The sequence below is a fragment of the Mesocricetus auratus genome, unplaced genomic scaffold (genome assembly GCF_017639785.1).
Source record: "Mesocricetus auratus isolate SY011 unplaced genomic scaffold, BCM_Maur_2.0 Super-Scaffold_100013, whole genome shotgun sequence".
NCBI lineage: Eukaryota > Metazoa > Chordata > Mammalia > Rodentia > Cricetidae > Mesocricetus > Mesocricetus auratus.
The window spans coordinates 41,829,199-41,842,463 of record NW_024429196.1 but is presented as its reverse complement, the minus strand read 5'-3'; the positions used below and the strand labels follow the sequence as shown (position 1 = coordinate 41,842,463).

General features: G+C 42.9%; 1 protein-coding gene and 1 long non-coding RNA gene across 4 annotated transcripts in view; one reads left to right on the top strand and one right to left on the bottom strand.

Moving 5' to 3' along the window:
• The window catches only part of LOC121143537, a 122,070-nt gene that overhangs the window by 90,393 nt on the left and 18,412 nt on the right, over positions 1–13,265 (bottom strand). Inside the window, exon 1 of one of the 3 annotated variants that reach the window (XR_005880777.1) lies at positions 326–990. The exons of 1 other annotated variant lie outside the window; for it this stretch is intronic. This is a non-coding gene — a long non-coding RNA (uncharacterized LOC121143537). Of the gene's footprint in view, positions 1–325; positions 991–13,265 lie in introns of those variants that run through there. One more of the 3 variants, XR_005880776.1, reaches the window with a different exon arrangement.
• Pou6f2 (POU class 6 homeobox 2) overlaps positions 1–13,265 on the top strand; it is a 382,575-nt gene that overhangs the window by 362,163 nt on the left and 7,147 nt on the right. Inside the window, 2 exon segments of the mRNA XM_005071806.4 lie at positions 5,556–5,724; positions 12,740–12,908. Coding sequence (XP_005071863.1) covers positions 5,556–5,724; positions 12,740–12,908 — 338 coding nt within the window.

The following is a 13,265-nucleotide window of genomic DNA, read 5'->3' as shown; positions in this document are numbered from 1 at the left end:
TTACAGTATTTCAGGACTTAACCTTGCTTATTCTTCTCGAAGTGGTGTAAGACTTTTTTTTTCTCAGCACCACCACGAAGTCTCAACTTAAAATTAAGGGCAGACTCCTTTGGGACACTGTAGTCCAAGTCTGCCCATCTTACAGCTGCTCATCAGTAAAGAAAGGAGGAGGAGGAGGAGGAGTCCCTACCCTGGCCTATACATTTTCTCCAGTGTCTTAGGGCTGAGCCTCGGATCTGATGGTCTTCCCTGTCAGGTTCCTCATGAAAATCTGTGTCTTGGTGACTGTTCAAAGTGGATAGAAGGCAGAGAGGAGAGTACTTACCAGTTTTACAGTCTTCTCTGTACAGCGTACATGCTGGAATACCTTTTCCCTGAGCAGCAGCATCCTGTGGGATCTGGACCACCAACCAGCCCTTTTCTGTGCAGCCTTCCTCTGTTGCTCCCTCGCCTCATCTCACTTTCCCCAAGCTCTGTTCACTTTCATCAAACTGTATTGTCACTATGAGTCTACACCTGAAAAACAGGGGCCAGCTTAACTCAGCCTCATCTGCACAGATACAGCCCCTTACTATGAAGGGTCAGTCAGTGTGTTCCATTTCATTACTGCTGAATTCTCCTATTCCACTGTCTAAGGCACTCTGTGGCTTTCCAGTGTCTTCTGTCGTTTGCCAGGATGGCCCAAATTAGCATCTGTCAGAGAGCATGAGAAGACTTCAGCCCAGGGCCGCTTTCTCTACTTGGTGCCTTCTGAGCATCAACCCCTTCTCTCCACCTCCTGATCTCCCACCTCATTATCCCAGCTGCACATAACCTCTCCTTCTCTACTCTGCATGTAAAATACAGCTCCTATTTCCCCATGTGTCCCTGCTGAGCCTGGACTGTGTCCTCCGTTGTTTGTGATGCTGTAGTCTCCTGCCTGTGTTTGGACTTACCTCTAACAGCACAAGCACCCCACCCCCACATCTCTCTCACCCCTCAGATAGTTCGCCTTGACTTTGCCAAGCCTGTGCAGAGCACATGTATATGGACCAAACAGTCTCCATCATCCTGGAGAGAATTTTTTTCCCACATGAATTTCTCTGCATAAATTTTATTATTGTTATACAGTCTGTTTCCCAACTTGATGATCACACTTTGCATTTTCTTTCATGTTTCAAGATACTTGCTGTCCATCGTTGCTTTTATATCATCATGGAATTAAGGAAAGGTGTTTTATTCCAGAATCTAAGACACGGTAAAGATAGCACATACAAGGTACAAGAACCAGCCGAGTGGAAAAAAAAAATCACAAACCATCTCCCAGGTGCTGCCATTTCAGTGTCTCTTTGTTGAATATATGGAACACCCTGGAAGTGCCAACTAACTCAAACAGTCCAATGAAACCTGTGTGTGGGAGCCAGCATGAGGGGTCAGCCTGAGTCCTGTCCTCCTTGTTTTCCATCTCATGTGTGAGCCAGATGTGGATCCTCTGGCTATCGAGGACCATCCCTGCCTTTCCCCGTGTGCTTACTCCCCATGCTCTCAGCCTATCTGCACCTGGCTCCCGGCACCAAAAGGGCAAAAACGTGATTCTGTGAATCAGATACAGGGAACGTACAGCTCCTTTAAGAAGCTTCAGGCAAGTAGTGAGCACACAGAGAATTTTATTATACAAAGGCACAACACCAAGAAAAGTAACTTTGGAGTACTATAGCACCAGAATGGACTCTATCAGGCACATTCTGACCACAGTTCCATCTGAAATGTGTCCACACATGATACCAGTTACCCAAAAGTACTGTGGTATTCTTAAAATCTGAAGTTTTAAAGACTTTAGGGCCTGTAGAGAATAATACCTGAACTAGAAAAAGTACTTAATACTTCTTATTAGGACAGAAATGAAAGCAGGGTGTCTGAGTGGATGGATCTACTCTAGAGATTGACAGCTCTGTCAAAACTCCTCATCAGCTCTCACACTCCCAAGCAAGGCTCCTGTTCCCTAACTAGCTGGCCCTTCACAGGTGGAGGAACAGTGGCCTGCAGTGGGCTCTCCAGGGCTCACAGCTGGTATGCCCCAGCTGCATTGTCCCAGGAGAGTCATTTTAGCTTCAGGAATCTGCTGCCTCCTCTCCAAAACATCACCAGTATCTAATACAGAAGCTATTGTTAGGTGCATGCTTCCAGTTATTTACAGCCTACCTTTTCCTTTTATAAATTATTCCAATTGCTGCGACCAGTTGTGTTTTAGTATTTTTTGCCAATACTTAAGTAATAAAAATATACATGATTTTTGAAACTGTATCCTAAAAATCAACATAGCTAAATAAAATATATAATATTTTCCAAATACTGCTTTTTTTAAAGCGCATTAAATTTTTACATGGAACCACAGAGTTCTTTCTTCTTTGGTAAATATAGTTCTAAGCTTAATTTTAATAATTAATAAAATAATAAATTTTTTAAAATCAATATACCAAAATCAGTAAAGTTTGAGTAGCCAAGACACAATGCCATATTCACCTAGAAGCGCTGTTATTTGCTGGGTAGACACTGTCTTAGTTAGTTAATTAGTTAGTTAGTTAGTTAGTTAGTTAGTTAGTTAGTTATTGCTCTGATGGAACACCAGAACCAAAAGCAACTGGGGATTAAAGGTTTATTTCACCTTACAGTTCCCTATCATCCTGGGAACTCAGGGCAGGAACCAAAGTTGAGGCCACGGGGGAATGCTGCTTGCTGGCTTGCTCCCCATGGTACCAAACACCAACAGCAACTCAGGGCTGACCCCACACACAATGGACTGGGCCCTCACATATTAATTGCAAGTTAAGAAAGTACCAGGCCTTGTCCACAGAGCAACTAACGGGGGCATTTTCTCAATTGAGATCCCTCTTTACCAACTACTAGCTTGTGTCGCATTGACATAAACTAGCTGAACGAAGGTAAATGCTATGGTACCATAGATGTCTTCTTTTTCTGAGGAAGAACTTTGGAGGGAGCTCAGTAGTTTATACACCACACAGCTCCTTTTGAGCTCACAGCTTTTCTAGAATTAACATCCAAGTGTCCGTATTGGCAACTGGAATCAGGAAGAAAGATGCCATTACAAGCTACTCAGTATTTTACAAGTCAAAACCTTTAAGAATTCTTATACATTTGCTGGACTGTCTGGAAGAACTCAAGAAAGAAACAAAACCCCAATGTCCTTTAAAATGTTATCTTTAAATATCTTAAATTATATCAAATCTTAGCTTACTCTTTAATTGAATAGATGTGAAACAAGTTCTTTTAGAATATTACTTTGTTTTCCTTTTGGATTTCTTCTTCTGCATGAAATTATTCTCAAACCCCAGCTTGCTTTAGTGATTCCTATGTCATGTCCATAGAAGAAATGTTTCAATTGATTATGGTCCTGTCCAGTTCCTGGATGGCTCTTTACCACAGCCAGAGCAAATCAACTATTGATGGAATGGGAAGCCAGAGGGCTTCCTCCTGACTTGGTATCTTAAACCCGTAAACACTGTTGCCCTGTACCAGTCTTTGGAAGGACAACTCAATAAATTAGAAGGGAAGATTGACATGAACTATCTATCACAATTTATGAAGTAAATTAAAATAGATTTACTCTTTACTAGGCATCCCTACAGCATAAAATTTGTTTGATTTAATTGTTGATTATGTACTCAGCAAATTGGCTAATTATCTTAGGCAGTTGCTTGATGCTTATCAATTTGCATTCAGGTGTCAGTTATGACCCTCTTCAGCCCATAACAGAGCCTTCATTTGGAATATCTAAGTAACAGGGGCATTCACTTAATTTTTTGTTGTTTGTTTTTAGAGACAGAGTTTCTCTGTGTAGCTTTGTAGACAAGGCTGGCCTCGAACTCATAGAGATCTGCCTGCCTCTGCCTCCCAATGCTGGGATTAAAGGCATGCACCACCCAGCTTGGTGTTCACTTAAATTGTAACAGCAGGGAGTTCCATTGGGAAGCAAGTGGGCATCTATATTCTGATGCTCAGAACTCATATGGGCCAGTCATATGTTTATCATAGTCATAACAGGCATATATGCTGTGGAGGAGTAGCCTGTGAGTGTGGATATTGCTATTTACTACTATAAAGGAAAAGGGAACAATGGGAAATAGCTTTGAGTGCATTGCTAAGGTCACCCCTTACTAAAACTGCAGGAATAGCTAGAAAGACAATGAGATACTTAAACTGATAAGCCGGGGTGCTAGTGATGATTAAAGAGTAATGGGAATTCTTATGCATTGCTGGTGTCAATGTAAAATGGACAGCCACTTTGGAGATCAGTTTTGGAATTCCTTAAAAAGTGAAACACAAATTTATAGTATGATCAGTATATATAAACGCCTGTAACTTCAGCTCCAAGGGATCTGACACCTCCATGGGCACCTGCATACACATGTGTACAGATACAAAGAAACACATGCACACATTAAAACTATTTATTTATTCCAGTGAGTGATTGATCTCTTTTGAGGGGGTGACATGCATGCCAATATTCACTTGTGCTGGTCAGAGGACAACTTGCAGGAGTCATTTCTGTCCTTCCATTATATGGTCCCAAGGGACAACTCTCAGAAGAGGTGGGACCCAGGTTGAATGTAAGACCAATATCCCCACCATGGCAAGGTGTGTATTGTTGTAATTAAGTTCAAACTCTGGGGTGCATTTCTGGAATTCAAGTCCTAGTTTTACCTTTAAAATGTCTTCCTTCAGGGAAAGTTATTGAGATCCCATGCGTGCGTGCACACGCACACACACACAGAGTAAATAAAAATAAATAAATAAATAAATAAATTTTTCAAAAGAAATGTGCCAAGGCTGGTGTGGTGGTGCCCATCTTTAATGCTAATATTTGGAAGGCAGAGGCTGGCAGATCCCTGAGTTCAAGGCCAGAGTAAGTCCCAGGACATCCATGGCTACATAGAGAAACACTGTCTTAATCCCTCACCTGCAAAAAGTAGCAAATGAGAACTGCAGATATTATGGGATATTCTGTCCTGATTGCTCCAATTGTCAGATTTCTAGAGGTCATCGGAAAGTATGTTATGGTTCTGTATAAGACACCCAAAACCCTGAATCTGGGAGAACAGAGCTGCCAGCCTAACTGGCGCTTCCCCTAAACTAACATTTCTGTGAATGATGGGCACAGACAGGCACAACTTTAAGTTTGAGCTTTGCATTTGAATTGTGTTGTTTCATCCTACACAAGCCTGAGAAGCCTCCTAGGTGTGTGGTAATTGTGTAAACAGGCAGAAAAGTGTCCAGCCACACACTGCGACTGAGAAATGTCAAAAATTGGATGTTCTGACAAGCCAAATAGGGAATTAATAATATATTTAGAATTTCTAATAAAGTGCCTGTCAAGCAAGCAACACCATATTACATATACAAAAAAATAAATCCTGCTTGGGTATAGTGCTCTTCCCAAGAAGTATACCCTGTATTCATGAAAATAGAATGATTCAACTCCAAAAGAAGTGTCTGTTCCCTAGCATTTCCCATAATGTTCCATTCACTTTTGTATTTTTTTTACATCCCCTGTGTAGCTTCACCAATCTTCCCAGTCATCAGTGGGTCAAGCAGGCACCCAAGGCAACCTTCTGCACCTGGCTCATGGCCAAGCATCCACATCTCAAAGTCCCGTGCGACAGGCTTCTTCTTCTTCCTCCTCATCCTCCTCTTCTTCAGCTTTGAGCGTGGGCCAGTTAGTCAGCAGTAAGTATCCTTCCTGCTCCATCTAATCATGGTAACCTTCTTGCTGCCTGTTGCAATCTCTTCTCTCCTCTCCTCTCTCTCTCTCCTCTCTCTCTTTCTCTCTCTCTCTCTCCTTCCCTCCTTCCCTCCCTCCTTCCCTCTCTTCGCCCCTCCCTGCCACCCTGTCTTTCCTCCCTTGCTTATTTCTAGGGATGCTAGGCCAAAATTGGAATGCTGCCTGTGTCCAAGGCCAGATGACTCCTTAGGGCAGCTGGCCCCCACAACACACTCCTGTGTTAGTGCAAGCTGGGAGCAGGTTCCATTTTCAGGGGATTTCGGTGCGCTGAGTCAGACCTGCCACTTCCAAAGCTAGAAACTGATCAGCTTGCAGGGCATGAGCAAACAGCTCTGAGCTGAAATAACCAACAACAGGCACTCAGCCAGAAGGTCAAGCTGCTTTCCTGTGTGTTTGAAGTCCCCTGCCATTCTGTCTGTAGGTGTCAGAGGAAATAAAGGAGAGCATGACTGTGGGCATGTGTGTGAGTGAACAATAAGCCACCTTCTGTGACACATGGAAGCTGCTGCACGGACTGGAATCAGATGGAAATCTCCAAACAACCATTCACAAAATAAAACAAGCCTGGAGGCTGTCTCCACAGGAAAATGGTTATGACAGTCTACAAAAGCATATGAAGATGCATGGGACAACGGGCCTACTAAATATCATTTACTTACCTCTGTATAATTTTTACTAAATTTTCAGACTACACACACACACACACACACACACACACACACACACACAAATATATTCAGCAGGATTCCAACAGTCATGGATTTAAAAGGCCAAGTCACTGCATAGGCATTTAGGCCATAAAATAAGGATGCTTGTGTCAGTGGAGATAAAGAGAAGGGCCCGTTAAAGCTAGAATGTGGAGATCTTCACAAAGAATGGGACAAATCTGATATACAAAGTGACACTCTCCAAAGGAAAATAAAACATGATTGTTCAACAACATAGATAATTTAGACTAGAAAGATGCTGTAGGTAGGGAAGAAAATGAGGCACAGAGTAAAGTCTGAAAAGATCTGAGTACAGGAACTTCTGACCCTGTGGAGCTGGGCTAGGTAACGTGCAAGAGCCTATGCACACACACACACACACACACACACACACACACACACACACACACACACAATGGTTGTGCAGCCCAGAGGCTCTTTCAGCCTTGTAGTTCTGGGATTTTTGTGGAAGTCTTGACCATATAGACATGGTTGATAATTCTCAATCTCTAGCCTGTCTCCCCCTAGACTATCATAGCTTGTTTTTTGAATGATCAACCACTTCCTTAAGCTATCCAGGAGCCAATTAGTAGTCACTTAATTAGGACAAAATATGTTCCTATCATCCAAGAAATTCCAAGGAGTTTAGAAGGTCTGTGTTGGGAATCCAAAAGGAAATATTCAAGTAAGGATCATAGCATTCCTGTAATTACTTAGGACACTATAAGAGTTTTGAGAGTTATATTCCCTTTTTTTTTTTTTTTTGGTTTTACGAGACAGGGTTTTTCTGTATTGTTTTGGAGGCTTTCAGTCCAGCCTGGCCTCAAACTCACAGAGATCTGCCTGCCTCTGCCTCCCTCCTGAGTGCTGGGATTAAAGGCATGCGCCACCACCTCCCGGTGAGAGTTATATTTCTTATATGACAATATCACACAAACTTTGATCAGAGTTATAGTTAGTGAATCTTCCACATCACTGTCAAAGATGTTGTCCAACCTTCCAGAGATTAAAAATTTGTATTAAAATGTCTGGCTCACTCCAAGCAAAAGAAAACCAAGTTGATCCCTTGTAATAATCAAATGACATTTGTGAGCGATGAACTCCTCATCTGAGGTTAGAATAACCAAATAAACATTCCTGTGAAAACCCTGTAGTCCTGACACCCTTCCCTTAAATTTGCTCAGTTTTCATAGCTCTCATGGATTGACAGTGTTTCTATAATGCTGGATTTTTTACATTTTTTCATGTGTGTGTGCATACATGTTCACTTGTATATGGATGCGTGGGGGGGGTGAGAGAGAGTAAAGACACCATGTTGATGTCCAGAATCTTCCTTGACAGGTCTTCCACTTTACTCAGTAAGGCAGGATTTCTCAACCAAAGCCAGAACTCAAAGCTATGGGTAGTTTCACTGACTGCCTTGCTCTGGAAAGCCCATCTCTGCCCATCTTTGCATTCATTCTGGAGTTACAATTATAGGCAATATCTCCTGCATTTTTCATGGGTTCTGAGGATCCCCGTGCTTAAGCCAAGAAACAAGTCTCCAAAACACCAAAGGATCCAATTAAAAAGTGTGCTACAGAACTAAATAGAGAATTCTCTATAGAAGAGTCTAAAATGGCTGAGAGGCACTTAAGAAAGTGCTCAATATCCCTAGCCATCAGGGAAATGCAAATCAAAACAACTCTGAAATACCATCTCACTCCTGTCAGAATGGCTAAAATCAGAAACACCAATGACAGTTTATGCTGGAGGGGGTGTAGAGAAAGGGGAACACTCCTCCACTGCTGGTGGGAGTGCCAACTCATACAGTCACTTTGGAAATCAGTATGGAGATCCCTCAGGAAAATTGGAATCAGCCTACCACAAGACCCAGCAATTCCACTCTTAGGCATATATCCAAAAGATGAGCATTCATACAACAAGGACATCTGTTCCACTATGTTCATAGTAGCATTATTTGTAATAGCCAGAACCTGGAAGCAACCTAGATGCACCTCAACAGAAGAGTGAATAGAGAAAATGTGGTACAGTTACACGATGGAGTACTATTCAGCAGAAAAAAACAATGGAATCTTGAAATTTGCAGGCAAATGGATGGCACTAGAAGGACTAATTTCAAATAGGTAGATTTGAGGTTTTAACTGCTGGGGGGGAAGGACTGCTTTTTTTTTAATTCTATTCTCCATACACTGTTTAGAAACTCCTAACTTGTGAGCTTGGCCATTGGCAAAATATTGATAGTTACTATCTCAAAACTACAGCTGAACCCTAAAGATGGAGACAGTTTAAAGCATAGAGAAATCTCTGATACAGCCAGTGACATCGTCGTGATGCAAGGGCCTCTCCCAAACCTCGTTCTCATTCTCTGATGGATTCTCATTTTTTAGAACTACAGGGTAAGCACTGACTGCTGTGAGAAGATGCTGGAAAGATGATGGTTGTTCTGTATCTTTAAGATTTTCATTCATTAAAAACTAATAAATTTTCATTCATGCTTTTGACAACTTCATTAAAGATGCATTTCATGCTTCTAACAATTCTGTAAGCAGGGATCATAGCAGGATGATGATGATGTGCAGAATGTTCAATTGCTTAGTAACACTCCACATAAATATCAAGGCTAAGAGCAAGACAAAACGAAAAAATAACAAAAAGAAACCAACAACAGCAAAAGAAAAGCAAACAAACAAAAAACAAAAAACAGAACCACAGAAACATCTGTCCTGTCCTGGTGTATCCCAAGCCCACAATTCCACACAGGCCAGACACCATGCACCAGAGTCCACAGAACAGATCTGTTCTCACTCAGCTTGCGTTTCATTTCCATAAAAAGGTTTATGCTTTCTCAATCTTAGCATTCTAGATTTGACGTGGAAACTGTTATTATGCTTTTGAGTCACTGCAAACGTCCAAGTCCAATTTTCCTTAAATCCCTGGTGATTCCCTCTACAGAGCCAGGATTACATGATACCCTGTGCAGTGCTATGGCCACTTTTAAGGTGGACGTTGGTTATCACTGCTATTCTTTCCTGGCCTGTATTCTGTGTGCAGGGCTTACTTAATCTTAGACAACTTCTACAAAAGGACCACCACTTCTTCCTCTATCCAGTGAAACTACCCAAGATTTCTGGCTAGAATTGCTGGATCCACTTTGAGCCCTGAAGATTCCTCTTGTGGTTCCAATCAAGCTGACCTCAAACCATCTTCACCACCTGCGGATGAGAGCATGAATGGGTTCAGAAAAACAGTTCCATGAAGAGGATGCCACACCCAGACTCAGACAAGTTGGAAGAAAAAGGTGGAGACATGCATGCAGGAGCAGGCAGACCACCCACCCCACTGCATCAAAACACCTATACCACCTGTAAAATGTGCTGCGGCCATACCAGGTGACTCAAGCCTGTCAAATTAAGAAAAGCACCATTCTAAAAGCCATGTCTGTAGAAAGAAAGTCTCTGACCTTTTTCCTTTCTTTCTTTCTTCTTTCTTTCATTTTGAGTTTTGAGTGTTTGAGTGTCCAGTGTTACCTGCAAGGCTGCCAAACACTCCACTATCTTTGGAAGAGAGTAGGCCAATCTTTCCTTTCATTGTACCATTCTGTACTAGGCAATGCCGGCCTCTATTCTAAACCAGTATTCCTCAGCTACTAATTTTTGTGCCTCTCTCATCTTGCAAGTAGACTTTTTAAACTCTCCTAATCCTAATAATTCTTCCTTCCACCATGAGGAATTTTTGTTTGTTTTTAACATAGGTATGCTGTAAATCTGTCCTGTTTGTGTCCTGTCCTCTTTGATAACCACAGCCACTGTGTCATCCAGAATTTCCTGCTTAAGCCCCAGAACCAAGCAGCAAGAATGTCCAGTCTAAACTGAGATTCAAACAGCTCATCTTGTACAGGCAGCAAATGTGAGAGGAACTGAAGAAAAGAGGCTGAGGGACAGTGAGAATCAGTTCCGGGTGACTGGGCTCGGCCACTGAAAATGCAGATCCTCTGCACTGGAAAGAACATCAAACTCTTGCTTTTCCTTTAAAACCTCTTTTTATATTGCTGGCAAGTAATTCAAAATATGTGTGAGCCTTCTGCATTACTCACTGCAGCTCCCGATTCTGAGATTGTTTTAATGAAGAAATAAGACAAGAGCTGGAGGCAGGCACGTGTACAGATGTGGTCTCCCAGAATTCTTTGTGAGCCCTGAAAGCCACTCCACACTACCTTGCTGGTGGAATTTAAAATTCAAAGGACAGTCTCCACCACAAAACACTCAAAAACATTGCATTAACTCAATGTCAGATTTCTAGAAGGAAATTGAGGGTTAGGAAAATGGATTTTAATTAATCTTATCCAAACCAGCCTTATAAACAATCCACCAAACCCTGACATACATACAGGCTGTAAGTGTGCTGCCCTGAGCTGTTCAACACTTGGATGAGTTCCTTCTCCAGCCTGTGTGTGCCTTCTACTCACAAAGCAAGCCCTTACATTCTCTGGCAAGATGACCCCTCCTGTCCCTCTCTTCCCTTCTCTGCATATCTAGGGCTGAATCACACACTACCGGCATTTGTTTTGTTTTGTATTTTCTTTTTTTATTGAAAATAAATTTTTCCACATAATATATTCTGATTATGGTATTCCCTCCCCCAGTCCCTCCTAGACTTTCCCCTACCTCCCCTCCCACTCAAATCCATGCCCTTTCTTTCTCTTATTAGAAAACAAGCAGGCATCTACAAAGTAATGATAAAATAAAAACAAACGAACCAGAATAGGGGAAAACAGAAGCAATAAAGCCAAACAAAAATCACAAAAAAATGGTTATAGATGCAGAGACACACATTCACACACACAGAGATCTCATAGAAACACAAAAATCAGAAATTTAATATATATCCCAAGAACTGTGGCCAATCCACTATTTAATTTCTCTGTGATGAAATGGGAACTAGTGCTATGAAAATTCTAAGGACTTCTTAAACAGTCCTTCTGAGTTGCCTTGTTTAGCCTTGGGTGGGGGTTCAAGACTCCTCTTGCTTCAATGCCACACATACTTGCTACCATACCTAGCCAGAGGTTTATTTTTAATGTGAAGATAAATATCTAATGTATACCTGTATTATTTCTTCCACAGCCCGTGGGGATCACTCCCCCCCCACCCCACCCCACCCTGTACTGAGAGAAACTATACACAGTACTCTAGACCCTTCCCCAGATACCATCTTCCTTATTTAAAAGCATTTTAAAAATCGTCACTTAGGATGCAAATGTTTCTTTTAGTCATAGCCAGAGAGTATGTAGCACTGAGCCCAGAGCAGTATCACAGTCTACCACAGCCCTGGGACAAGAGCAGAAATGCACTGGAATTGATGGGTTGCTGTGCAGAAGGCAGAAGCCCAACTTTCAGCTAAGTCAGAAGACGGAGGTGAACAACAATAGAGATGCTGGCAGCCAGACTGGCTTCGCGACAGGCAGCATTGAGCCGCACTGAAATCTCTCCCCAGGCCCGGCCCATGCTGGCTCCAGCTTGGTGAATGCTTTCATTTATCCAGGGATCAGTAGCCAGGGGGGGAGAAAGTTTCATTCTCCAGCTGTTGTGTCATTTCCCTTGATAAGTCCTAAATTGACCGCGTTATCCGGCACCAAAGGAGCCTTCCTGTGGTAGGCAGTTTTTATTATGTGCCCTTTCAGGAGACAAAGGCAGCTGTGAGGGTAAACCGCTATGGGGAAGAAAGACAATATTATTCTCACAGCTTCATAACCATGCTCTTCTGAGGGGTAATGCGAACATAAGAAATGAGGCGAGATTACCATCTATTAGGCTGGCTACATGGCAATCAGGTGAAAGAAAACCACAAAGTGCCATTTCCCTCGTGGGCAATTGTTAACATGGAGAATTCCAATTAAGACGTTTCAAACAGAAACCGCCTTGTGTTTACAGTTTTTGCACAGTATATGAATGGGCTTACCTACAAGGTGGGGCTGGGTCCCCCCAGCAAGAGCCTTCCCTTGCTGGCAGCTGCTGCTAAGCCCCAAAGAAGCGTGTTCTTGCTTTGGGAAGTGGCAGGGTAAATAGGAGTGGCTTTATCTGGGATATAAGGTCATTGAAGGATGGTTTGTGAAGGAGGAAGATGTGCTGAAGGATGAGAGACAAAGACGGCGCTGCGACGGTTTCTCCGTCGCTCTGTGGCTGCTCAGTGATAAACATACTGACAGCTTGTGTGTTGACGTGTTGATCCTGTTTTAAAAACATCTCCACAGATCCTCAAACGGCATCGGGTGAGGTGGACGGGGTTAATCTGGAGGAGATTCGAGAATTTGCCAAAGCTTTTAAAATCCGACGCCTGTCCCTTGGCCTGACGCAGACTCAGGTGGGACAAGCCCTCAGTGCCACAGAGGGCCCCGCATACAGCCAGTCAGCCATCTGCAGGTAACGGGCTCTGCATGCTGTCGCTGGCCAGCCCGGGCCTTGTTCGTTCTTGCAGCTCAGTTCTTCTTTGGGTGGGCAAACTGGAGGAACAGAGCGTGGTAATGAAGATTGGGGTAGTTGTGTGCTGGGACTGGTGATATTGATGCAAAATGGGGTGTCAATGTAGAGTTGCGGGGTCCTGGACTCCTAACTCCTATCAACTCCAAGAACTTCCAAGGCTGACAGGTTGAAATGTGTTGCCCTGGGCAGGGATCTCCTTTCTTCTCCATGCCCCTGCCAGATGAGAATGCCAGCTCCTGTCCACACATAGACATCCAGAGTAGTTCACCCTACTGTTAACTTCCCAGAGATGGCTCC